Source organism: Bombus huntii, chromosome 16 (assembly GCF_024542735.1).
Source record: "Bombus huntii isolate Logan2020A chromosome 16, iyBomHunt1.1, whole genome shotgun sequence".
In the NCBI taxonomy this organism is placed as follows: Eukaryota; Metazoa; Arthropoda; class Insecta; order Hymenoptera; family Apidae; genus Bombus; species Bombus huntii.
Window position 1 is genome coordinate 243100 of NC_066253.1, and position 27451 is coordinate 270550.

The window sequence follows — 27451 nt, forward strand, 5'->3', positions numbered from 1 at the left end:
TGCGTCGCTCGTGCTCGTGGAAATGGGACGTTGCGACATCGAAGTGTCACTGCAGCGCTCGTGAAGTGTCACAAAGTGTTCACCGAGTGACGTGAGGTGTTTTGTTTTCGCCGATACACGGATTGATTGTTCGCGATGGCTTCCGACGGGTAAGAATGAAATTCGTTCGATTCTAGGGGAATGGAAATAAGTACCATCGCTGCGATATAGTGGCTATGTTTCGCGGATCGATAGTGAATTTTTTTCCCAGTGACCCGTCCCAGTTTTCTCGCAGAGAGCCTCGTCATATTCTTCGAACGCACGATAGTGTTTCTCTTAATGATTTTTAAGTTTATCAATATACATAACTGGGTGGGTCTTTAAGTTCAACAAGATTCATTTTAACAATTTCGTATTTCATGTATACAGGGTGTTCCAGCAACTGTGTTACAATCAGCAATAGGGTGATTTTACGTGAACAAACAATTCGAAACTATAGAACAAAATTTGTTGGTATGATGCCTCGTTCTGGAAACAAACTAATTACAGAATTTATAAAGTATACTTAAACTTGGCTAATTACAGACTAGGTACGAATAAAACGATCAGCATTAGGTTATTCTACTTGTGAAAATAAGTGGAGTCCAGGTCTCGTTTTCAAGAAAATAGTTACTTACTTAAAAAGTTACTTATGAGTTTTACTAAGTCTTACTAAGTTTTATGAACATATACTATTCTTTATCTTTCGCTTATTTTCACATATAGAATAATTTCCTGCCGATTATTTACTTCTATTCAATGCGGAATTGGCCAAGTTCAAGTGTATTTGACAAATTTTCAACCTCGATTTTCTCGAAAACGAAACGTCATATGAATAAATTTTATTCTATATTATCGACTTGTTTTTTCATGTAGAATCACCCTATTGCCGATTGTAACATAGCCGCTGCAACACCCTGTATGTACGAATTATCGAAGTCATGCGTGTGTCGCCTTTTCCTCTCTGTCTCTTTCACCACTTTCGTTTTTTCCGCTCCTTTGTATACAACTATGCACGAATGGATTTCTGCTGCCTATTTCGGTCAATTAAACGGATAGCATGACATCAGACGGTTGCTCGTATTGCAGCCAGCATTCCTATCAATTTATGGTTACAGGGGTGGGGGGTGGACACCCTTTTATTACAACGAAACTTTCCTCGTTTTTAAATGTTTGCACTTCCCCGTTGTTTCGAACATTTTACTAGAAGGACCAAAGCTTTTTTCCACTATAGAGATTTCTAGTTTATCTACGATGTTTATTAACTAAGGAAAATAAACTTCGATAAAGCGTTTTCGTGACCCATTTTTGCCCTGTAAATTTGACAGAATGCTATCGATTAATTATTTATATCTTATGGCTAATCCGCTGCGATTCTATCTCCCGGTTTACTAAAACTGTATTGGACCGGTTGTCATTAAATGTACTGTATATAATATCCCCTCGATCTAATCCATGCATTAAACATACCGTATATATATATATTCTCTTTTTTTTTTTTTTCACTTTGCCGCACTATTTTTAGAGTTTTTAATTATAGTAATAAAAAGGAACAACAAATTTATCTTCGTGTGCATCCCACATGCTTTAATGATTTAATGTGTGCACTAGTGATTTTATCAGGTTTAAATATCGCTTGTATACTTTTTAATAATGTTTATTTTAGTATTGTTATTAATCTATACAGTAGATCTTTTTAAGTAAATTTTCTACAGAAAAAAAGGAGAGGTTTTCTGAAAGAGAACAATAAAATTATTTCTCTACGATAAATTATTTCGATGAAATTAATATGTGCTATTTGTAATTATTTATATGTTTAAAATAAAAAATCCTTTGTAATATTGCAGTAGAATGGAATGGGTAGAAATTATAGAACCTCGCACCAAGGAGCATATGTATGCTAATCTCACAACTGGAGAATGTGTATGGGATCCTCCACCTGGTGTACCAGTGTAAGACAGAAATATATATATATATATTCTTTTATAAGTAAATGCTCCAAGATATAATTAACATTGAATTACATTGCAACGAATTACAAAGTCAATTTCCTCATTAAGAAAAATAATCAGTTGCCTAAAAAGATTAAACCGTCTTTTTGATCTAATCAGCTTGGTGAAAGTTATCGTCATGTAAGCTTTTCCTTTTATGATATAGGAAGCATTTATAATTAACAAGATTTCTACATGACACATGTATGGAATCTTAATGTTCTTTGTAACCTACATTTAATAGTAATCAAAGTGAATAGTTTTATATTACTTGATGAAATTTATTGGATTGTAACTTAAATAATAGTTTCTCAAGTATTAGGAATTCATATGTATATATCATTCTGCATTTCTGCTTTTTATTATAGGAAAAAGACAGATAACAATCAATGGTGGGAATTATTTGATCAAAATACTTCACGATTTTATTATTACAATGCGACATCCCAGAAAACTGTGTGGCACCGTCCAAGTGATTGCGACATCATTCCTTTAGCAAAGCTTCAGGTGAGTGATTCACTTTGATAACAAATATATAATTTAGAACGGCGGTGATACAGCATTAAAAATATCTGTCATACTGCGCAAAAAATTAGGCGGGCCTCTTGAATATTTGAAATTCCGTTTATTGATAAAAGTCTGTTGACATTGCGTATATTTACTCACTGAACATAGCGTTTGACTTCTCAGGGATACAAATTCCATGGTATGTGTAGACATAATGATTTAGAAGCTTTTCTATATATCAATGTTGTCTCCCTGTAGGATGTTGAAGATATAAGTGAGCAAGCTGTCTGCTCTCCATACAGCTATAAATAGCTGTTTGTAGCTAGGAGAAAAACTCTGGTATACATTATACCATATTGAAAGCATGAAAATCATTTCAGAACATTTTATGTTTTGTTCGCTTGTATCACATTTTTATTTCCTAGCGTAGATAATATATTTTAACTTTAGATGATTTTGATAAATAAGGAGTATTTGGTTATATTTGTTATTTACTTTGTTTATAATAGTACCGGCATTACATTTAATAGAAAGAATTATAAGAATTTGTCGTATTGTAGACATTAAAGCAAAATACAGAACCAGCAAGTAGTAGTGGAGCCGATACTCAGAAATCAACCGAGCCAAGAAAGAAAGAGTCTGTATCGACACAGACACAAACTCCTTCAGTCAGCCGATTAACAAGGTTTAATCATCAAGAAAGTTCCAATTTATCCTCTTCGTTGGTAAGTCCTTCGCCTTACGGTCTTTATGCTAAAAGAACGATCGGCATAGAACTATACTACCTTTTATTATAGCAAAGTGGTAGTGTAAATAAAACGAGAACATCCAGTGTTGGCGTGGACCTTCAAACGTCTCCCCCTTCTCCATCTCCATCTTCAAGGCGGCATCATCATCACCACCACCACCATCATAATAATAGACATCATAGGCATCACGAAGTGCCCACAACACGACGTCAGCATAATCATTCTCAGGATTCTGGTCGATCTAGTGACAGTTCTGTTTCTCACAGTCGCACGTCTTTGGAATCGACCGGCTATCGATTGTTGGATTCTCCTCTTCGGCATCATCATCGTTCCGTCGCCCAGGCACCGGCAATTCAAGCACAATCTTCGCCCAGGCAACACAGCGGTACGTTGGAAGCTAGGGGACACAAGAGTGGCACTTTAGAAAGTGTGAAGAATCAGAAATCGGTACCGTTGGGTGAACCACCTCCATTAGGTTTGTCACTGTCAACTAGTACTCCCCTATTTAAGAAGAAGACGTTTGCTGATTCACAACGCGAGGGTAGGGCAGGGAATTTAGAATTGGAAAAGAATAAAAATGGTAAGAATGTGAGTTAAGTTTCATTAAAAAATTAAGATCTGTAATAATCTTCATTCAAACAGAATGCAAAAGGGGAAGTAAGAAATTACCTCAATCCGTTTTGTTGCTGTAGGTAGAGAAAGTAGTAGAGGTTCGTACGGTCCTGAACCAAGTACTTCGCCATATCGGGAGTCATTGATGGAATCTAGATTTAGGCAAGAGATGCCTCCGTACCGTCCGCCAGAAGTTCAGTTGAGTCATAGTTATAAATCACAGGGTGAGAAGTATGGCTCCCTGGTGGAAAGCAGTAATCGTTATCATAGAGATAGAGATAGGGAAAGGGAAATTCATCATAGGGAAAGAGTAAATAGTTTGGACAAAACAAACACTTCAGCCTTTTATCCAAGTTCCATGCATCCGCGTAATATGAATAAGCAAGATAATACTGGTAGTATAGGTAGAAGGCATCATGGATGTTCAGTGTCGCTTTCAGAAGCGAATGTTAGAGATATGTACGGCGCAATGTTAGCCGAAAGAAATGAGCCTTCGAAGAGCCTTGTCAGAGGTGTGGGCGTTTTGAGCAATACGTCGAAGCAGAGAAGCCTCGAGGTTGCAGAACGAGAAAGAGAACGAGAGCGTGATAGAGAAAAAGAATATAGAAGGAATACTGCATGTAACAATTCGTTGGATTGTAAGTACGACGATAATTCATGTTCCTTTAAAATTAATTAATCATCAGTATCTTGTATTTTAATCCATTCTCTTTTCTTATATCTTTTAAGGCATGCCGCAGCCACTGGCTCGCAGTTACAGTTTTGTACAGCAGCAGAAACAGCAACAAAAGCTGCAACAATTGCATCATCATCATCAGCAGCAACAGCAGCAACAGCAGCAGCAGCAGCAGCAACAGTCAAGAAGAAGAGATAGGGACGATGATTCTATGCACGAGCGTTATCTTATTAGTCAGAGTCACGAACAACCTAGACAAAGGCTTAGTAGTAATACTAGCAGTAGCAATAGCAGTAATAGTAGCAGCAATAGCGCTGTGGGCGAAGAAACAGAAGGGCTCACAGAGGTAGATGATAGTAAAAAGAAGAGGAGTAATGGTAATCCGAGTCCACCTCCGTGCTTTTATGGAAATCTGTTACCTGACGACGATCATTTGTTGCCGCTTCAGCATTATATTCTTCAGCAAGCAAAACTCTCAGGCACGTCTACAATAGTGAAAGCATAACTGTACCTTAGATAATTAATAATACTTTTATATAATAAAATACTAATTTTATAGGTTGTTACAAGTTTGGGGATCCGTTGTTAGTAGAAGAAGGTGATGATTCTTTGGACGAAGAGGGTGGAAGAGGCGAAGGTATTGGTGGAAGAGCCGATGACGATTCCGACGATCAGTTTGCGGATGACGAAGCAGCGAGCAATCAAGGTGATTCGTCCAGTCAAGAATACCTTGAAGATCACTATGCAGGTTAGTTATTATTTATCCAGGAACTAAGAGGAACGTGGATTTAATTATATTCGTAAAAATATGTATCTCAGTACGTTGAAATGATATTTATATTATTATTGTAGATTTGGGTAACTACGATACTGCTGGATTAGCGACGTATTACAATACTGCTGACACTCTAACGAGGCCACAAGTACGACCACCGTCGCCACCGAATATCGCCTCGCAAGCCGATACAAGAGAAACCGTGACAGCAACTACAAGACAGCCGCCAGTTCCACCGTCTACCGCGATAAGTTCGGTTCCTAGCGTTGGTATCGGTGTGGACAACACAGACGTGGACGAGGCGAGGCGAGATGACAGCGCGGGCGGTGGCGACATCGAGAAATACGCACAAGACAATCTTAACCTGAACTGCGGACGGCCGAAGGGACTGAGATTGTTGTTCCGGAAGAAGTTCAGCGTCCGCGACATTCTTAGTTGGTCTAAAGATCCTATACCACAGCCAATGCTGGTAGTCGTAGATGGTGAGAAGTTACTGAAACGGGAAGCCTGCAATCTGTTTAGGCTGGTGCAAGTGTACATGGGCGATCGGAAAGCTAACGTAGGAATGACATTAGACAGTGTAGCTATGGACATTGTGAATACAGCGTATTCGAAGCCGCCATTACGGGACGAATTATACGTCCAGATATGTAGACAAACTACAGAGAATCCAAGGAAAGAAAGTTTACGTAGAGGTTGGGAATTGATGGCTGTCTGTCTGGCGTTCGTGCCGCCCAGCGCTACGTTCGAGCCTTATCTCGAAGGCTATATGAACAGACATCGTGATCCGAATTTTCAGTTTTCGGAAGTGGCCAAGTGGCCGATTCACGTGCAAGTTAGTCATTATGCAACCGTCGCCTGCCGTCGTTTACAACGAATTGGAGCACATGGCAAGCGACAGCCTCGCAAGGCCACTATAGAAGATATCGATCAAGCGAGAGTATGTTTCTTCCTTTCACTACGCAACCTTATTTTACCTTATTGTCTTATATCTTATTTTATTTGTTTACATTTTACAAGTGGCCAACACAGCGTTACCGTAAATTTCTTCATACTATGACAAATGGGCATTCATTCGCTTTTAATTTAATCATAGATTCAGATTTTCCGGGCGTCCATGTTTGGGGCGACGTTATCGGAAGTAATGGCCCTGCAGAGAGACAGATTCCCAAATCGAGAGTTACCATGGATACAGACCACGTTGACGCGTCAAGTGCTTGCTCGAGGTGGTATCTTGACGGAGGGGATATTCAGAGTGTCCGCGGACGCGGACGAGGTCAGTGCTTTAAAGTCGTGCCTGGACAGGTTCGAGGATGGTACGATTTTGGCAGCTTCTCAAGATGCTCATGCACCCGCATCTTTGTTAAAATTATGGGTTCGAGAGCTTTACGAACCGTTGATACCTGATTCCTTTTACACGGAATGCGTGTCGATGAGGCACGATGATGCCGAAGCTTCCGCAGCCAATGTCGCCGCGCTTGTAGATCGTCTGCCTGATTTGAATCGTCGTGTTCTTTGTCATCTAATACGATTCCTTCAGGTTGGTATTCTTAGCTATCAGTGTTAGTCTTACTTATCTACGATTACTGAATGCCAAGTATGAATTATCGATTATTAAAGATACGCATTCTTATCGCTCAACTGTCAAAGTAACGAATCGTTAATCAAAGTGCGCCCCTATTTACATTAGGGAACTTTAACGTTAATCGTCGGTATTAATCAAACGATCAACTGTCATTCTTGCCGTAAATTTGTCAGAGGAGGTTAATCGAAACTAACGAGGTCACTGTAGAGTGGCCCCGTTTCTCTTAGTTTCTCGTTTCTTCATTTGGGATTACCACAATGTATAAAATACTTGTTGCAGATTTTCGCCAGGCCGGAAGTCGTTGCCCGTACTAAAATGGATGCAAACAATTTAGCAATGGTGATGGCACCAAATATACTGCGCTGTACCTCGCAAGATCCCCGCGTGATCTTGGAAAATGCACGAAAAGAAATGGCTTTTGTTCGTACTCTTATCGAGTCATTAGAAACTGCTTGGGTCGATGATCTTCACTGACCATTCTATTGCGCGCTAGAAAAAGGAACGCTCTAGACTACTATGCCAAATGAATCAGCTGTATATTCACACGTATTGTTAGTTATTTCACTGTTTCTCTATTATCGTTCTCACTTTTCTGTTTTTCTTTTTCTCTCCTTTTCTTTTTTTTCTCATTGTCTCTCAGACACGCGCGCCCACACACACAGACACACACGTCCCCCTCCCCACACACACAGACACACACACACACACGCGCGCGCTCGCGCGCGCACACACGCACACACGCACACGCACACGATGGCCCCATAGATCCGTGGATGTTCGTAATGGTAATTTAGTGCTAAAGTTATTACCAAGCTAATCACACCCGCGTTTTCCCCGCTCCTCGTTTTTCTATTTATTATTTATACGCAGATTATATGTTATACAGATAGAGATTATTAGATTATATTATGTATATCGCTATATATTCATATTATATATTTTACCAACCCTTGTTACCGCGTTGAACAAACGCGGACGGCTTTTTTACTCGATCATTGTTGAATCTCGTGTAAGATAAAAAAAAAAAAAAATCATGTGTTACCGTGTATAGCTGCACTCCGCGATGATCTTTTTTGTATAAGCGACGAATTCACGTGTACAACGTTTATCGAGGAGTAAACATTGCAAAAGATTAGCAAGCTGTACGAGTGTGTTTCTTTTCCTGTAGCCTTTGAAAATTTACCTCTCTACAAAAGTGAAAAAGCCCTGAAAAAAAAAAGAAAAGAAAAAAAGAAATGAAAAGAAGAAAAAAGATAAAAAAGAAAGAAACAGAGAAAGATTGTATTTTTCATGATAGAGCATCGTGATTTGTTAATCAGAACGGTGTCGTTATATAGGCATAATAAGTTTATATTTTACATTGAGCTATATCATATAGAATGATTTTTAATGTTAGAAATATTTGAACAATACGCAGTACAAGATATACATATACTCGTATTATTTACAAATGACCGCTTATTCCGATTTGTACAATTTTTAACGAGGAAAGTGTTACCAGTAAATTATATATTTAAACGTAGTATTTAAATTATATGTATAACAGAAGAGGAGAGAAATATCACAAGTGATTATCGCTATTACGTTACAACGGACGGTATTTTTGTTTATGTAAATATTGTATAGAAGTTTACGTAGATAACAGTTCACACACGAGCCAAAAAATGTTTGCGTTAGCAAGTTATCGCCATCGTCGATCATTCGTAACGATTACCTGCTTTTACACTAACACTAGCATTATCTAGTTATATCTATCCAATTTCATATATACAAGATGTACAAAGTAATCGATGGTAATTAATTACTGCAGCAGATGCGCGTCGGCTTTCCTCACATTATATTATTATATGTATGTATATCATTTTCATCGCAAATTCGATAATCATATTGCACCGCACTTTACAGGATAAAAAAGAAATGAAATGCGAATTCTTCCGAGGTACTATATGTAAGGCGATATTAGGTTTCTCAAAATATTCTTCTTTTTACGATATATGAAAATTATTCCATTGTGGTTTCGTGTTTCGCTTTCGAAAGATAGGTATGTACTATCGTTTACGATTTTTTTTTACCTGTGACTCGTGCAACTTGTTTTATTTTTTTTTTTTTTTTAATTGCTATTATATACAAATATAAACAAATATATATATATATATATGTATGTATATATGTATGTATGTATATATATATATATGTATGTATTTGTACAGTTACAGTTGTTTTTTTTTTTTTTTAAATAAATTTTTTGTCGAAACGAATCTTGCCTTGTTTTCTTCTTTTTTAAACGAAAACTCGTGGACGTATTCTGAATGAAATACATCATTGTGAAATACAGGTTTCAGCCGATCTTCGTAGACTCTGCCATAATTTTCATTATTCATGCTGCTGATTCTTATCGTTAGATATGCACTAGATCGCACTTTAATTTCTATACTTTTCACAGGAACGAGAACCGCAAACTATCACGTTGTACTCAGATGCATGTTAAATTAAGTTGAAGACGTTGTCAGCAGTTGTCGACGAAAGACGCGGTGGAACCGCTGGCAATTTCTGCGTACTCCTGTCTACTTGCCGAACAGAGCCTGCTGGTGAAGTCTGCTTCTCTTTTCCTGCGCATATAATAACGTATGCAAATTTACAAAGATGTATGTATATGAAAGATAATGTTATAAACGAGTCGATACGATTATTAAATTACTACGTGTAACTTTAAACGTTGAATATGTTGAACATCGTGTACACTGTCAACGTTACGAACATACGTCGTATGCGTGACGTGATGTCGAGGAATAGGAAAAATACCCGGCGCCTCTGACGTTGAAAGGTAATTGGCTTACCCTCTTCCCGGGATTTCCATAACGTCCACTGTGACGCTGTTGACGTAGAGGCGATCGTTACACCAGAAGAAGCAGAGCGACTTTGGTTGTAACACGTCCATATCGTAGGTCCATGAAAGCTCGACGCGTCGAATTTTCCCAAGTTCACCGGATGCACCGGCCGGATGAGCGACGACCATTCGGACTGTCGATCCATGTTCCAATTTCATGTAACCGCTACGGTTGCGGGAATGAAAGAAGCAAAAAGTTGGCCAATTAAGTTCAAAGTAGTTATCGCGAAAGCGAGGCCATGAAAAAGCACGTGTCCCGTATGCGAAAGTAGCAAGTTGAGACGAGAATAGCGCCGCAAGCTGCGTGCCTGCCCTAAAATCGTCTCAAATTTCTTCGATATGCAGATCGCGTGCTTTTTCGATTGGACATCGTTTTACTCCTATAGGTGAGAATACTATAAGTCCTTCGAGTGTCAGACTGCCGTTTATTAACGCTCTGAGTACGGATGAGATCGTGTTTGTATATTTGTATCTATGGCAAATTACCTTTCCTATTCGTTTTTTTCTTTATTTATCGTTTCGTGGTTTCATTTCGATAGGCAACGGTGTATTTATCGTGGTTTTCCTCTTTTACGAGGAATATTTCAACAATGAAGCGTTCGATTACCAATGAGACGATGGAATTAATTTTAATAGAATTATAGAGATACACGAAGATTACCTAGGTGTGAGATCAATGTCTCGAATAACGTCATTTTCCGCGTGAAAAGTGACTTTCAGGAAGCCTTGGACCCAACTTTCTGCACTCGGTGGCCGGGCAAGATCGATGGTGATCCTGTAATGTCTCCCTGACAAGTAATCGAGATTTGCATGTTAATAACTTAAAAACAAAGTTATTAATTTTCGTTAATTCCATCTTTCTATTTATCAGTTATCCTATTATTATTCGGTAACTTTGATTCTATTTCTCGATAAAGAATTAAAAAACGTTTCGAGGTCGTGAAAAAATCATTTGCATTTTATCCGATCGGCTGAATGGCTGTTGCAAGTTTCTAGCGGATTCTTATGTAGGGCACGGTTAAATTAGTTTCGAGACACGTAGCAATTTTCCTCGACGATAAGCAGGGTGAAAGCAGCCTGTCGCGATTCATAATAATAAATAATTGCGTGACACCTACGCTCGGAACTGCCCGACAAGTTCGATCCAGTGCAGAAGCGTTCCAGCAAGAATCGATAAAATTCAAACGATGATCGATGGAATCTAAAATTCACTTTGAAATATTTCTAAGACGTCCGAAACGACGAATTCGCATTCAATCAGGTTCTTTCCTAGAAACGCAGATTTCTTCTCTTTGGAAGCTATGCTTTAAGGTAGAAGGAATCTCCAAGTCCGTGCAGGAATATACACCGAATCGTAATCGCAATTATTCGAAAATATCGATAGAGGGCTTAAAAAATCGATGAAATCCAACGGTGAAGATATTTGTAACACTCACTGCAAAAAGGATCTTCTTTGCCAGTGGCGAAGAAGAATTTCGACCCGAGCAGAGACAGAATATCCTGTCCCATAGCCTGCCTTCCAACCAAAGCTGGACTGGTGTCTGCATGATAACCCATGATACCGCAACTAAGACTGTTGTTGCTCTTGCACGAGAAACATTCGCCTTTGAGGAAGCTGGCGTAACTGGAACACTCGTGGGCCACGTATTGGCACTTGGAGTTGATGCTCTCGGTGAAGAGTTTTATGGAACGCACATGATTGCAGGCAACCAGTACTCGCGACGCTTCTTCCAGACCTTCTTTGATCAGGGTTAAAGGCAAGGAAGGGGTAGTTTCGCTGAGATCCGTGCATCCTGGCTGTTCCTTGCCATTGTTCGGGTAGAAGTCCAGGTGGCCGCATGGTTGAATCATTCCATATCCGGGAAGCCCTTGTCGCGCGATAAGTTAGTTTATAATATAGAACGATTGCATAAACAGAACGATTACAGCGTTGCTCGTAATTCAAATAAACGTAGTCCGTAAGATTTTATTTCGTTCAATAATCCTGCTTGTCGTTCGCTTTTTATTTCAACTTTTCAACTTTTATACTGTACTTTGTGTTTCGGTAGAATTTACCAAGTAAAAACCGCTTCGTCTTAACAAACGTAACATATACGTAGTTAACTTTCAACGTTGAAATATCGAAACAAGAAACCAAAGTTGATAATTATTAATAATCGGATTAGAAGAGCGGGATCGGTAGGTATCCACGTTAACATATTTTTCTGTTACCTAGGAAAAAGAAGTTCTTGCCATCGGTGTGAATGACGTCGACCAACTTGGCGTCGGTGTAGTCCAGTCTTACGTGACTGGGCATCCCTTGGAAATAGGGCTCTGCAGGATCCAATCCCGTAATACGACCAACCTTCCCTCCCATCTTTTCTCCTGCATATCCCGCGGTATGTGCCCCCAAGCTGTGTCCGATCAGGTGCACGTCATTTGGGTCCAGTCCATAATTTGTCTGCGTTTCAACAAACAATACTTTGATCTTTCCATTTCGTTTTCTTATCTTCCAATGCAGCATCTCTTTTACGAGCTTCGACATTTCAGTTTCATAGCTTCAGTTTTATATCGTAATACGTATTTAGAGATGTTTGCATCTTGTAATCACACAAACCAAATAAATAATAAGAATATAACAACATATGATACTAATTAATTCGTATCACGTGTAAATACTTTTTGTATCCGCTGTATATGCTGCACGTACATTACGAGTTTGTCCAAGTGCGAGTAAACCAACGTTACGTAAATTAAGCGATAAAACCTAGAAACGAACCTAAGCGATCTAAAAGTTTGCTTTGGAATCAGATTGAACGTCACAATGTGCTATAAAGTCACTTTTTTCCTTTTCTTCTTCTTTCTTTTCTTTTCAGAAAAAAAAAAAAAAAAAAAAAAAAACGATTCTGCCGAGAGCAGCTAGCTTGCTCGTTCGCGAAATTCATTTTACCTGCAGGTGTTTAACGAGATGAGCTATTTCGAGGCCCACCAGTCTCGTGTTGGCGGTTGCTTGAGTATAAAGCGGCAAACTTCCTCCACCCCAGTCAACTATGATGACATTGTAGTTGTCGTGCTTCAATAATTCGTTTCTCATTTCCTGTGGCGACGATTCAACAACGGATTAGATAGGAATGCAAGTAAATCGATTAAACTAGGAAATATTATCGTTAAATGTATCAAACATGTAAATAAACTTTCAACCGTTGTATCAATTTTTAACTATCGAATATATATTAATTTGAAACATTTACCGCCCCTACTACTTGATGCGCGAAAAAATTAATAAAATCGTATTTCACGATCAATTTTCAATTATGAAATACATCTTACTCCAAACATCGATACGCGCGAATATTCTTACTATTCGAACAAAATAATTCCTTAATATAAAAGTAATATAAAAGATATTTCCTTAATACAGGAAAATGAAAAGAGCGAAAGAGCGAAGCGAAGAGGCGATTCACTTACGTTGACCCAATTGCTGAGCGGTGTATCTATGAATCCGTGTATAATGAATTTTGTTTTCCTTTTCGGATCGAAGTACGACCGTTTTATTGACTTGTCCTTCGCGGCTGACAAGGTCTGGCCCTGTGAAGAGACGGACAAAATATTCCATTAAACAAAACTCGGTAAAAAAAGAATCGGAAAATCTTGCAAACAGCGTTGCGAATTAAAAAGGTCTAACCGCAAGTTGTAATTTTAGTAGTAATTAGTCGACTGGAAAGAATTATAATCGTAAATATGTACCGTTTTACTCACTTCGACGTTATTATCGTTCGTGTATAGAATAAATTTCGTATTGATGACTTCTCGTGGTAAAGGGAAGACGTTGAGCGGTCTATGGATAAGGTGATACCAGCTTCTGGTTATGTTCAGGCACCCTAGCTCGTCGTAGCATCGTGTCTCGTTCTCGACTAATGAAATAAAATCACGATAATAATAAATAAAATATAGAAAGCGAAACGGTTGCCCGAACCGTCTTTTACATCGGGTTTGACAAAATGTAATTACACGGCAACCAAGGAATGTTGACGTCGATTCGATCGCTACGTGCCCACTGCCAAGGGTCCAGGATTCCAGCGGAACAGATAACAGGAGTCAATGCGACGAGTAGCAGAATCGACGCTTCTCCGCCCTCGGTGACTCCTTGCTTCTTCCTCCTCATCCTGCAGCAGAAACAGAACGATCGATTTAGACCTCGTATCGTTAGAGGAGAGCAGCTGCAAACGCTTCCTTCGACCCAAGATTAATTAATTAACGTGCGGGTAATGAAAGGAGTCAGGAATCGCGAGAGAGATCTTTTTCGTCGAGAAAACTCGGCTTCAAGTTCAAACGTGCCTTAAAACTGCCAGACCGTTCGCGAAGATTAAATTGGGATTTTTCGTGCGTAGATTGGATCAACGTTCGATCCACTCGCAATTATTCTATTTTATTTTAACTCAAATTGTACCGAGTCATCGTTTCGAGAGGATTACGTCCGCCTAAATTTCTCTACGATTTCTTCGCCACGATTCTCTATTTATACGTATTATCTCGAAATCATTTGATTCGTCGATCGCGTTTAATCGATCGACACCGCTTTCGTTTAACTAGCGTACCTGCGCAAAGAAATCTCATTTGCCAGAAAAGAACGAGCCGAACGAGCCGAACGAGCCGAACGAACGAACGAACGAGCGTAAGTAGAAGCGTTCGCGAAGCCTAAGTAGAATTGGCGAGATACGATCAGACGCTTCGCTCGATCCGTCCGCGATAGTCCCAAGGTTCCGCGTAGTCGTGGAATATGGTAAAATAATAGGGTACCGCGAAAGGAAACTCCGGATAAAATGTAACAGTAGCCTGTTATCCACTCTATCAAATTATCCACCGAGTGGTGTCGATTTCGCGTCGCGCCGAGAACTATAACGACCAGCGAGTGGTTTAGATGATTTGAGAATTTAGAAAACTGGACAGAGAAGTTTACTTACAAAACATTGCGTAACTCGAGATCTCGGAACCGTGAGAAGACGATCCGTAAAAATCAAATACTCGTCACCTACGTTGAACGGAGAATAACTGGCCGATTAAATACGTATTCTCCGCTAAATGGTAATTCTCGCGTCGAAATGAGAAACCATGATCAATGCGAACTGTTTTCCCTCGGAAGCTGGAAGATTGAAACCCCGACCGTAGAATCTAAACGCTGTCACGTTGTAAACGTTGTCACGCGCGGAAATTTGCTGGAAAACATATTTTCGAGGTCGTGACACGTTATAGCAACAATGCCAAGTACTCGTGTATAATTCTTACTAGTCGAAACGAATTACCGCGTAGATGCCGACTCCTCTGTTCGCCTGTTATTATTGTATTTTCTTCGTCCTTACGCGGCACGTGTTCGTGGATATATGTAAATCTTATCTTCAACGCGCAGATCGTTGCAACCAGTACGATGGATATAAACGAACGCAAGCTCTTGGCGAAAACATAAAATTGCATAAAAGATTACGGAGTAAACGAGCGGGAGCGGGCACGATGTTGCGTAATTTTGGCGACGATGTGACGACCGTGGTGATCGCGCGGAGCCCCGCAGAAATCGCTAGATGCAACAACAGCGCGAGCAGTCTGTTTACCCGGTCCCGTTACGTAAAATCCAGTCTAATTTTCGATGACCGGGGATCGCCCTTTCGAAAATGCTTTCGATACCGCTGCTTGTTATGGAAAGCTTGTCCCATGGATCGAGGTATGGAGGTTGGCTTTCGGGTACCGGATGGACCAAAGAGGCTGGCCAAAAACCGGTCGCTCGCATTTCACCACGACTTCCAGTATTAAATAATTATTATTTCGAAAGCGAGAGTGTAACCGCGGCGCCAGCGTTCCCAGTGATTCGCAACTATCAACTGTCGTGGTTTTGCGACTGTCGAAAACGAATCGAGGCGATCGATCGTCGTAAAAATCGAAACGCGAAGGAAAGTTCATTAAAGACCAGACTTATCTCGAAATCTGTCGTTATCTGGAATTCACGTCGGGAGCTGATGACGCGAACAATACGCAAGGGTTCACGGCTGTTAACAAATCGCGCGAATAAACTATTCGACGATATAAATTGAAGCACCAAGGATATCGCTATAATCCTGATTACGCGCGTTACGAAGAAAGCACGTTTATTAATCGCAAGGTTTGCCAGCCGGTTTCTAAGTGTAACGAATTCGGGTTTGAACACAGTGCCGTCTTCGTCGCGCAAAACACATTTTGTATCGATTTTGGCTATTCTTTCTACGTATACGTAGAATAGAATAGACACATAAAAGTACATAAATAAGTAAATCGAATTTCATTCGTAATTCGCGAGGATTTCACGCGTTGGTTGAAAATCGATTAGAAAGCCCTGAGAGCCACTGTACCATACGTATCTTCGACTCTTCCTAATCGTTCAAAGTTCGAACAGGCCGTTTTTATACTACTTTCAACACAGCCGCGTATACGAAACAGAGGGCGCAGTCGATAGGTAGAAATTTATAAAATACGCTTCTACCGGTTGATAGATAACGCGAACGATGCCATAACTCCTCTTCGAAGCTTTCTAATTACGTTCCCTGCCGTATGCTCAGCCGGATGTTACTGCAGAAAGTAAACGACTTTTAACGAACTTGCAGCGTCGTTTAGAGATCGTGCGAGTTCTCTTTGCGCGGCCTGATTTCCGAGGAAGAATTAGGTCGATGAAAATCGCGGTGAAAACCGTTCTAACGCTCCTACTTACTCAGAGATTCGTTCTGTGACGGTCGATGGAATTTTAACGCCGCCACTCGTCCCCTTTCTCAACTTTTCTTCCTTTTCTAATACAAATTCTAATACAAGTTATCATCGATCCGATACGAGTTAGCCAATAACCGACGTTTTATTTGACATTTTATAATATATAAGGTACAATATGTCGATCGCGAACGGAAATACTAAGAAATACGCGTTCCAAGTTCGAAGACGTTTCCAGCACCGTTGTTCTTCTCGAATCGATCGTACAGCGGATTTTCTTTTTTTTTAAAAACGATCGCGTCTACGATTACCAATGTCAGCGAAGACGGTTTTCAACGATATAAATCCAAATTCCTAAAACCAATGCCGCGGAATCAACGCGACCATCGACACCTACCAAGTTCGGTTCGACCAAATCCTGGAAGAAAATACGGAGCAGGCGAAAGCATCCGGTGTCGATACACAGAACTGTTTGCGTCGATCGTACAAGAAGGAAACGGGTCAACGATATTTACGCAAATATTACGGGAATATTTGCTGCGTGACTGGCGCGAACGAGAACCACTGGGTGCCTACATATCTGCGTAAACACGAAGAGAGGAACACGATCGCGACCTAGATTCGACGTCCTTCCCTCCGGCAATGCTGTACCACTTCCTGCACACGCCTCTCTCTTCTCTTCCGAATCGACGAGGTGCCATTTTTTCGTCCGTTTGCTTCCTTCAACCGGACTTTTCTCTTTCTCGTTTCTGTCGAGGACGAAGAACGCGTCGCGCCGTAAGAAAGTCGTCTAAACGGCACACGCAGCGAAAGCAGACGCCACGTAGGGCAGCTAATGCCACTTTATCGCGTCCAACCGATCGTTTCGTATAACAGCGTTCGAGGCTAAGAAAATTTCGGCAAGTTTCGTACGACACGCGCGATACGTTGCTACAAACGTTTCGTCGCGCGTGTTTCGATATTTCCGTCAGCCACCGTGTATACGCACAATGAAACTTTCTTCGTGCCACTTTGCCACTTTGAAACGTCGACAGATTTAACCCTTCGTCGGCAACCGAGCCTGCAACCTTATCGTCGTTAAACCTTAAAGTCGTTATTACATACTCGTATATAATTGTCGCTTATCCGAATAGCGATCACCTACTATGACGGAACTGTTGCAATTACACGATGGTCTATCTATGGAAATGACAATTCTCTCGTTATCGTCGCGACGCAACATGGTAATTTCCTTGTGGCGCGAGGGATTCGAGATCACGATCGTCGTTTTATAATTACAACGAAGGAAATACGGATGTTACGCTTCTCTTTTAATCGCTAGGAAATAGATGGAAAAGTAATAATTTTTCGATAGCCAGCACCGATCTTCCAACTCTTTTCAACCAGCGTACAAGCCTAGTTTTTAGATTACATCGGTATTAGCGAAAAATCAAATTTCAAATATTCACAGGCCTACTACGATCTTTAGATTTAGTGGAATTTAGCTACTAATTTCTTTAATCTCTTATCCGATCGCTTTTTAATCCCGAAAGTCGTCGTTGCATCGCGTAATCTCTCAAACGCAACGTAAAAAGAGTTGCTCCTCGGTCGAATTACGGTCGCTCGCAGCCGAGTAAAGTCGTATCGAGGATACGCATTCTTATAACGCGGACAAGGTTTCGGCGTAGCTCGTAAACGAGAGCCGAACAATCGACCTCTCGAATAATCCAGGTTCCCCGAGCAGAAAAAGTTTTGCGAAAGTGGCACGGCTTTTTTTTTCTTTTTTCTTTTTCCACGACTCGAGCTGCATCCGAGCGATACTTTGTCCGACGTTCGATTAAATTGTATCGTTGCCGTAACTAATTACACAGGAAGTATAACGGCGCGCGTGGTCGCCGAAGTAAAGCGTATTTATGCTCAAAGGACGATTACTACAGCCTTCTTTTCCTTATAGCGACGCTTTTCGAACTTGTACGTGTCCCTAAATAATTCATATAGAATGGGACGTAAATCGATCGTTTATTCTCGCTTGGATAATAGAATTTCCTAAAACTGAATTACATCGTTAAGCGGGAAATAGGAACCGTAATTCTATCGCGGTTTCTCTTATCGACTATATAAATTTCGATTGGTATTGTTCGACGCTTGTTCGGTTTATCGTTGGATACAAAGTAACGATCGTTTTCGTTGCAAGCGAGCGTGCGTGGCCGCATAAGTGAAAGTAATTTACCTGTTCCGTCACTTTTACGCGCAAGCTCTCTCAAATCGCAAATTGCTTCAAATGTTTCCACGAGGATGCGCAATTAATATTAAGAGGTGGCAAGGTAATTGAAATTCTTCGGTGGTGTAATTTCACGTGGTATCCTGCGCCGCGCTGCAGCGAATCGGTATTTACTAGTTTGAAAAGCAGTGAAAGTGGCCATCGCACGCACAATGGATTCCTCGTTTCCCTTCGATCGAGGTAAACAAACGGCTGCGATTAAGCCCAACTCCGATCGATGACTCTATTCCACGGTTAACGTTTCTCGACCCGCAGACCTTCGAGTAACGCGTTTTTCGCTTCCCTCGATTTATTTTACAACAATTCGCCTCCACCGGTTTAATTTACGAACCGAGCTCGATCAATTTTAATAATTCCGATTAACGTTTCGTATCGATCGTTGAAAAATACGAACCAGACGATACGGATAGTTGTTGTTTTATCAGCTTTGCGACCGAAACAAGTAAGACCTCCATACCTTACGAAGGTTGAAGGAAAAGAACGAAGCTCGAAATGCCACGTCCACCAAGACAAGGACTTTGCGACCGTCGCGAGATATCCCTCACGTTTGAAACGCTTTTTCCAATAACGTACAGTTCATTGAGATATTTTCGTGGATCGGTTAAAACGAGACAGCCTGTATACTTGGAAAAACGGTACGTTTGTTAATCATACCTCTCTCGATATTAGATATTCGGATGCTTCCACTACACGGTAAACGATTAAAGCAATCGCCACGTATTTACTTATACTAGACCACTTATACTAGAAATACTCGTGTAATCACTAATTTATCCTTGACGTTCTCCGCATTTGGACGCGCAAAGCGACAGTCGACCGCCGACTTTGAAACGTATTTGCGATACGCGAGTCATTGCAGTCTCGTTTTACGCAAAGATGGAAAAATCGTTGCGACGTCGGAATCGAGGTGCACGGCGGTGAAATTTATTCCTTGGTCTGCGAATTTCAGGCCACGCGTGTTACATAATCGCGCGTAACAAATACGAGAACAGGAGAGACGAGAGGCAAGAGAGATAGATAGAGAGAGAAAGGCTCGATTACGTTAGTCGTAAATAAAAATCGAAAGCATTTCCCTAGCAGCGGTACGATGCGTTAGGTCACGAGGATGATTCGGCGGTTCCACGCGCGTTTCTCTTCTCTTTCGAACAGTCGAGACCTTTTATTTCGTTGCCTCTTTTTTTTTCTTTTTTTATGCTAATCAATCTCCATCGAAGACGACCGAACAGGCATCGATTTCGATTGCTTCTCGTAAGGTAAGAATATACGATCAACGACGACGGTAAAAATAAGTCGAGCTTTGTAAAAAGACGATTCGCAGCGTCGGCAGCGAAAATTCAACGACAGCAAAATTGCGATATTTCTGGCAAAGCCGCGTTCCGCGCGAACCCCGTGCTCGTTTCCGCAAGAGTGGTTCGAACTTTTGAAAAAACTTGACCGTCCAGAGGTCAAACAACAGCATGCGATAAACCGTTTCTTCGTCTCTCAAGTTCACGTGCACCGAGTCGACACACTAACGATAGTTTGTCACGTTCCACGGTTTTAATTGGAACGATCCAGCCTACATCGAGAAAGAAGGTGGCGAGAGGGGTAGCCAGCGACGGCCTCGAGTACCGGCCGCAAGTGGAACGAGTCTCGGACGGTCGTTGCTCGCAACAACCTTCTATCCTGTTATTAAATATATTATATAAAAGCGCAAGAAACGAGACTCGATTTGCCGCGAACGTTCTACTTCGATTCGCTCGGATCGATTTAGAATTAGTTGGAAACTGTCAGATAGAGGACTACCAGACGGAATTCCATAAAACGAATGGTGGATATTAGACACAGACGAGATCTAAGCTCGACTTTCCCGACGATTTCACGTCCGCTTACTCAGCGATTATATCGGATACGCGTCGCTGTAATCTCGTCGAATTCGACGACCTTGCAACGACGAGGAACAAAAGTATTTACGGCTCTACAGGACGTACAGGGTGTAGAGCGCGATTAATCACGGTGCAAGTTGCGAGAGGGCGATTTCTCGTGTAATGGTAAATCATTTTTCGTTTCTGTTCGCGATCCGCGTGTCGTCGCTCGCTCCGAAACGTACCTACGAAGCCTCGCGTCGACTCTGTCTCAACGCGTCGCTCTACGCTTTCCACTTACTTTCGCACGGAGGATCGCGATTTTCATTACATCCGCTTAAAACGTTCGTAAAACGTTTGTCACTCGTTTCGGTATGTTGATACACCGTTCAAAGTCCTCGAGCATGGGCGTGCGTCTATGACTCACCCGGTATTATACAACTCGATTTGTCGGCCTTCCGCGACATTAATCGATCGTGTTGGTTATCCGGTAAATGTCAAGGTGATTGCCATCGTCTTTCCGACGAAGCTACGTACAGATGCCGATTCCTCGGGAATAATTGGCCATTTTGTTGTTCTCGCACGGTTACGATATATTGGAACCAATCGGCTGCTTATATATACGATATAACGAAACATACGTATCGTGTACTAAATTGCCCTAAAGGGAAAATTCTTTAGGAAAATTTGGTAAATAGCGATATAACGAAACGCGGTAAAAGTAGCAACCGCGGTAAAAGATAGGTGGAAAGTAAATAGTCGATAAAATATTAATCACGTTCGAGAATAAAATTTGTAACGCGTATTACAAATCAACTTGCGTAACGAAATTACTCTCGAGCGCTCGTAAATGCGTGTATTACAATAAGTATAATAACATTCGCCACAAACCACGAGAACGGCAATGTTCGAGCTGTTGGGAACGAAGGAAAGGCAAGAAAACGTTAGCAGGTGGGCGAATTCGACTTTATGGGGCGTTTCACCGCGGCAAATGGGTTTCAACGATAAACCACAATAAGACGTATTTGGCCAGAAAACGTGTTTCTCGATAAATCAGCCGGGTTCGTGCAACTTTCAAAAATTTGTATTTCACTCTGTATTCAGTTTTACTACCTTGCCTCGCGTCCCACCGCGTATCTTGCATTTTTCAACGTTAATTAATTTGCTTCTAATCGACTAAAGTCGTTTCTTCGAATTGCTCGAAGAATTATCGTTTTCACGCAGCCTTATACTTACTTTACATACTTTGATAGTTTCTGCTCTTTCTAGATATATTTACGAAACGTTAGATTTTGTTATAATCGATAATAACGATCGACGCAGTTTGTTTTAACGTAGAACAGGCGGTTTCTTTCTTTCCTTCCTTTTTTTTCTCTTCATTTTTCTTTAAGGGAAACGCGTAAGGCTTCGAACGAAATGCTTTGTATCGTATAATCGATCTATTTCCTTAGCACGTATTGCGCGTAAACACGTAGCAAAATAAGTTTCTGGCGCAGGTATGTTTACAATAGCGTGCATCGTTTACCACCGTTGGATTGATAGCTTTCCAGCATACGGCCTTTACACTGACCTACATATCGGACGTAACGGTGGCCGTTGGTTGGCGCGCAACGAAACCATGTGCACCGTGTAACTCTATCTACGCAAATTCCACGGCGTTTCCCGTGCTCTTTCACATACTCCGGATAAAATACGTTTTACTACGTTGTAACGTTTAATTTTGCAGCAGAAACTAGCGAGAATGCACGGTGATAAGAGTGACAAGCGCGAACCGAGTTTCGTTCGAAAACTTCGATATCGCATTGCGAATTTTTACAAATCCGTGGTCTAGTTGCGAGATTCGAAGAAGAATTTGAAAACGCGTAAAGTAAGATGGTGTTTCGTAATAGCGCAGTGGAGCTGGCTTCCTGAAAGAACAAAACCCGCAACCATATCGCAACACCGAAGAGAAAGAGAAAGTGGATTTTGTCACGTATGTAGCTTACACGCGAGTAACTGATTTTCAGAATGTACGTTGAGAGATTAAATCCTTGAAAAAAAAAAAAAAAAAAAAAAAAAAAGAAAAAGGAAGGTTTTACATCCTTGCACCTTCAACTTCACCTTTCGATATTTAGCTAGCAAGACCTCGACATCTTGTAACTTGGAATTAAACGCGATGATCGAAAAACAAATAAAAATCAAATTACGAAATGTCGAACGAACTTTGCTACTTTAATCGACGGAAACACTTCTTACGTTGCTAGTAGTAGTACGACTATTTTTTCTACACTTTGTACCGTGGCACAAGCGTAAACCTTGGTCAAGACACCTTGTCGAGATCTCTTGGGCAAATCAAACTGTATTTGCTTTGATTCTCCGGGTTTCTGGGACGTTATTACGTAAGTTGCTCGATGACTAATCATTGCCATTGAAACCCGATACCGACCTAAATCCAAAAGCTCGAACGGCGATGGGTCGAAGGAGATAAAGAAAAAATGCGGATTTTTTCGTTCGTTTCGTAACGTACGGCTTCGATGGCAAAGAGGTTCGTTGTAAGAAAAGTGAAAGTGGCGAGTCTCCGATTAAACGCCTCTATTAATCAAAATTAGCGAGTTCCTCGAAGCAATTAAACATTGTGCACAAAATCGATTACAATACGCGATAAATTAGTTGCACCGCGGATGGAGATTTTCATCGATTTTCATAGGATCGAAATTGGTGCCAGTTGGAACGTTCGGTCGGCAAAAGGAGAATTTTTGCGTTTTGCGTAGAGTGCTTTGTAGATTTCTGAAAGTTGTCGGCAGAAGTCTCGCGTCGATAGTTTAATTTATGTGGCAAAGTGAAATGCGATTAGCGATAGCACGAGCTTAGTTTGTATTCATTCAGGAAAGTTGCTCGAATAGTTTGCATTGGAGCGAAATTTCCTTGTTTTAATTTTTGAAATATTCGAATATTTTATGTCGGAAAGATTTGATCATTTTGCCAAAATTAGTACATATTACGCGAGGCGTTTGGATTCGTCTAATGATCAAAATTTTAATATCGAAAAAGAACTCAACGAAACACGACAGATTTATTAAAGGACGTCTTCCGTCCTTGATACTTTGGTCGCGAATAATCGCATACTGAATACCACGTTGCTCCGTTGACTTTGCAGTTTCTCTCTCTCTTTCTCTCTTTCTCTCTCTCTCTCTCTCTCTCTCTCTCTCTTTCTCCAGGATCGTGATTACTTTCTAGTTCAAGGGATCATCGAGATACGACGTAGATGCGACGATCTCTAGCCGCTAGAACACGATGAACTTGTGAGTTACGATTGAAATTCAGCGGTCATGGAACGAGTTTCCACTTTCCTTTTCGTTTATCGTTCGGTTCGACGTGGCAAGGACATTTAATGGGAAATCGAAAGAGTAACTGGTCAATTTTTTGGCGCTACGAGAAATCTCACTCGAGCAAGATGCACCTATGAGTTACGATTGAAACGCGGCGATCGTGCAACGAGTTTCCACTTTCTTTTTCGTTTATGACTCGATTCGATCGTGAGAATATTTTACGAAGCGTCGAAAAGCGCTTGTCCATATTTCTCGAACTTTGTTCGTTTGGTTAGCCGATCGTTCGTTATTTCGAACATTGCAATCCTACGAAGGAGGGGAATTACGAGAGAACACGAAGAAATAAATCGAGAGAGATTTCACGGATGGTTTATCGCGAAGAGGCGCACTCTCGATAGGAGAATTCCGGCTAAAAGTAAAATCCCTCTCGGCGATACTAAATAATTTCTATCTAGTTATCTATAGTATTCTAGCTATACATTTCTACAGATATCGATCGAGTTTACGTAAAATTAATTTAGAAGCAGCACGCAACGCGTCAGAGAACAAACGCGTCGTAAAGAGGCGAACGATTCGATTCTTTTAGAAAAAGACGATCTCTCGCGAGATGATTCCTCGGATAACGTTTCGAGAAAATGATCCAACTGAATCGCGTGATGGCAGAGCGCAGCGATCCATACGGATGCGGGTGAAACCTTCGCGTAACGTACTTCCTGAATCCTTTCTTTTCGTTTATTTCGCGCACCTTCTTCCCATACGTTTCTTTGCCTTACGCGTTGCATTCGTCATTTTCGCGAAAATAGCGACGGTCGATCGACCATCGTAACGCGATTCGCGCGTCTCGTGATAGCGCGCGGGTTGTTGAAGTTTCGATCGTGCTTGCAAGAGCGTGTTGCGCGTTGCGTTTTGCGTCACAAGCAGCCGTACATCGAATGCTTCCTGCGATAAACAACGCGTATCTCGGCAAGAAGATTTTCAAATATCTCCAAGGCAGGCAAAAGTTCCATTCCATTCTAATCTCGCGTTAAAGCACCGTTTATTCGAGATATCATCGGAAATCGTCTGAAAATGCAGGCTACTCGCCGCATAATTGCCCATTAATAAATCGCGTCTCTCATTTTCTTCGTCGAGATAGCAATGCCACTTAACTCGATGTGATCGAACGAAAGCCTGGAACAGGTAGGTCGCTGCTCCCTTCCGATCCATCGACGATATTCTTCATTTTGAAATTTCGAAAGAAAGGAAATTAAGGCGAAGCCGTGGAACCGTCACGACTTTTCCGATTTCGATGCTACTTGAACTTTGACGAATACTTTGACGAATACGTGCGAGGCTCGACGTTTTCAACGTATTTCTGCTTCGCGTGTAAGCATCGGTGGTCGCGGCCGTAGTTTCCCAGACACAGCGGAGTGCCGTATTATCCGAGATGCTTCGAGTCTTAACTTCGAGCGAGTACAGTCCTTATCGACGTAGAAAACGAATAATTGGTATTATTTTACGAAATAGAAGAAGCGCTATCGTTTCGAAAGCGAAAAAACCCGAGCCAAACCCGATCGATATTGTAGCGGTTATTGTTATTATTATTATTACTATTATTATTACTGTTGTCGTCGTTGTGATTATTATTACAACGAAATATAAAAGTTTTTTTTACAGCCTCGTACAGCCGGTTACCTCGTAAGCATCTCGTAAGCTCTATTCGACGTTCGTTTATATACCGTGCTGTAAAAACAAAAGATAAGAATTACGTTATACCCGCCTTATACGTCCGCCTTAAGCCGACGATCGATACGAACGCACGATCATAGGCTGAATTCACTGTAGCGGTACCGATAGCTTTTTGCCAATATCTCGGAAACTATGGCAGATATAACGAATCACTTTTATCCTCGTTCCATCGTGGGACTTTAGGAAAGTTGAAATATCGGTTAATCGAGTATAAAACTAAACAGGCGATAAATAACCGAATAGTGTTTGTTTCGAATAGTATTTGAAAAGCTTGTTTCGAGATGTCGAGCGTTTCAGGCTTGCAAGTAGGAAACGCTAAAGACTGAAAACGAAGCGGAGAAATCAGGAAACCGACTCGTGGAGAAATATTCGTTGGACGTTGCGAAAGAAACGTAAGGATTGTAAAAAGAGCAAAGCAGGTAGTGGTTTCGGACGTGTAAAATCGGAAACTAGCCTCTTCCTGGCGAAAATTACTCGATGGTTAAACCCGTTAACTCGTGCTCCGGCCGCGGAAAACACAGAACGTAATTCGGCGATCGTTGCTGTGTTCGTCGGCGCTAAAGGACGCAAAACAGATGCAATTCACGCAATCACGAAGAAATCTGCTCGTTCGATTTCGATTCCACCAGTCACTCTCAGCTCGTTTCCTAGTTCCACGGAGATCGTAAACGTTTCTTTTTAACTTTGTCCGCTCGTTACTTTCGTTTTGAGTTTTTTTCTGAAAGTATCATTCTCTCGTGCTCGGCAACCGATTTTCAAACATTGTACTTTAACGTTGAAATCGTCGTATATTTTGTAGGCAAACGTTTGCTTCCTTATTCCGCTATTAATTATTATTATCGAGTATTGTAAAAATATCGATCGTATATTTATAGAAAAGATCTCAGCGTTGAAAGTAATCTATCCATATCACGTTCCAAGAGTAAATAAACTTGAACAACGGTTAACAGTTTTTTAATTACACGCCAATTAACTTAATAATTTCGCAACGTTTTTTTACCAAACTCTTCCGTCTCGATAAGAACGTTATTCCTCGAATTTCTGTACCTTAACGGTTAATTATCGTCGAAGACGAGACTCGCTCCTCGCTTTTTGATCTTTTGTTTTATCGCGTAATTGATCTTTCTAGTTTCCAGCCGAACGTAGATCGTCGGAAAATTGCTAACAAAACTGACATCGCGTTTTCTTCGTTCCAAATCTTACTTCGGGTTCTATCGTCCTTTTATCTACCGAATTGTCCTTACGATGATCGAACAGCGTAAATTACATCATCCTGTCGTACGCGTCACGACACAACGAAAGAACGTGAACGCTATATCCCTTTCGGATCTTTCAGATTCTATGGACGTGCACGCACGCAAAGAAGCAAAGCGTTACGCTCGTACAACCCTCGTGCAACGAACTATCGACGAACAAATGGGATAAAGTTGAAATTTAGTTAGGATTTGAAATTTTCGAAAAATGCAGAAAAACGTTTGAACGATAAAAGGGAGAACGTTCGTCGATAAGATGACCTGTAATCTCCTGTAAACTGGCCAAATGTTTCTGGCGACGTGGTCCGCTTCGATCGCGTAAGATAAATACGTATATTATTCGTCGACGATTCAGAGTGGCCAGACGAAGAGTCTAGAATCTAGAATCCTTTGATACACACGCCTACGTGCACGTAGGCATGTCTCTGGAGAAAGTACGAAACACTCGCTAGTGTAACCCGTAAGCCTGGCTTTAGAGAGGTCTGCTGCTCTTTCCTCGCTAGCATTGGAAAATTTGTGCTGATTTATTTCTGTCGTAGCTTCGGTTTTTCTA

At 41.0% G+C, this 27451-nt stretch overlaps 2 protein-coding genes and 1 long non-coding RNA gene across 9 annotated transcripts in view; 2 read left to right on the forward strand and 1 right to left on the reverse strand.

Moving 5' to 3' along the window:
* Positions 1 to 9558, forward strand: LOC126874295 (uncharacterized). Of its 4 annotated transcripts, XR_007692711.1 has the most exons (12): positions 1 to 149; positions 1866 to 1970; positions 2378 to 2516; positions 3077 to 3241; positions 3314 to 3845; positions 3958 to 4515; positions 4607 to 5032; positions 5113 to 5301; positions 5406 to 6268; positions 6425 to 6868; positions 7193 to 7464; positions 9357 to 9558. XR_007692711.1 is itself a non-coding variant. In XM_050636147.1 (11 exons), exons 1-11 carry the CDS (start codon positions 136 to 138, stop codon positions 7385 to 7387), a joined length of 3630 nt encoding a protein of 1209 aa, XP_050492104.1. In that variant the 5' UTR covers positions 1 to 135; the 3' UTR covers positions 7388 to 9074. The 4 variants fall into 4 exon arrangements, 3 of the variants coding, with proteins under 3 accessions (XP_050492104.1, XP_050492106.1, XP_050492105.1); XM_050636147.1 differs by lacking the exon at positions 9357 to 9558 and having other exon boundaries at positions 7193 to 9074; XM_050636148.1 differs by lacking the exons at positions 1 to 149; positions 9357 to 9558 and adding an exon at positions 169 to 351 and having other exon boundaries at positions 7193 to 9074.
* Positions 9130 to 27451, reverse strand: part of LOC126874298 (pancreatic lipase-related protein 2-like) — a 22920-nt gene continuing 4598 nt past the window's right edge. The window contains exons 1-10 of one of the 4 annotated variants that reach the window (XM_050636162.1): positions 15386 to 15734; positions 13791 to 13945; positions 13539 to 13693; positions 13248 to 13367; positions 12730 to 12876; positions 12012 to 12240; positions 11237 to 11668; positions 10462 to 10588; positions 9751 to 9966; positions 9130 to 9522 (exon numbers count right to left, since the gene is read on the reverse strand). In XM_050636162.1, the coding sequence (XP_050492119.1) occupies positions 9420 to 9522; positions 9751 to 9966; positions 10462 to 10588; positions 11237 to 11668; positions 12012 to 12240; positions 12730 to 12876; positions 13248 to 13367; positions 13539 to 13693; positions 13791 to 13945; positions 15386 to 15561 (1860 nt within the window). In that variant the 5' untranslated portion in view covers positions 15562 to 15734 and the 3' untranslated portion in view covers positions 9130 to 9419. Of the gene's footprint in view, positions 9523 to 9750; positions 9967 to 10461; positions 10589 to 11236; positions 11669 to 12011; positions 12241 to 12729; positions 12877 to 13247; positions 13368 to 13538; positions 13694 to 13790; positions 13946 to 14377; positions 14395 to 14743; positions 15323 to 15385; positions 15735 to 27451 lie in introns of those variants that run through there. The other 3 variants (XM_050636164.1, XM_050636166.1, XM_050636163.1) reach the window with 3 other exon arrangements.
* Positions 15876 to 16709, forward strand: LOC126874315 (uncharacterized). Its single transcript, XR_007692714.1, has 2 exons — positions 15876 to 15950; positions 16048 to 16709. It is a non-coding gene; the product is annotated as an uncharacterized LOC126874315 (long non-coding RNA).

Excerpts from the sequence above, each read along its gene's own strand:
- LOC126874295 (XM_050636147.1), top strand. Across the intron at positions 5,033-5,112 it reads TCAGCAAGCAAAACTCTCAG|GTTGTTACAAGTTTGGGGAT; the intron begins GCACGTCTACAA and ends CTAATTTTATAG. Across the intron at positions 6,869-7,192 it reads ATCTAATACGATTCCTTCAG|ATTTTCGCCAGGCCGGAAGT; the intron begins GTTGGTATTCTT and ends TACTTGTTGCAG.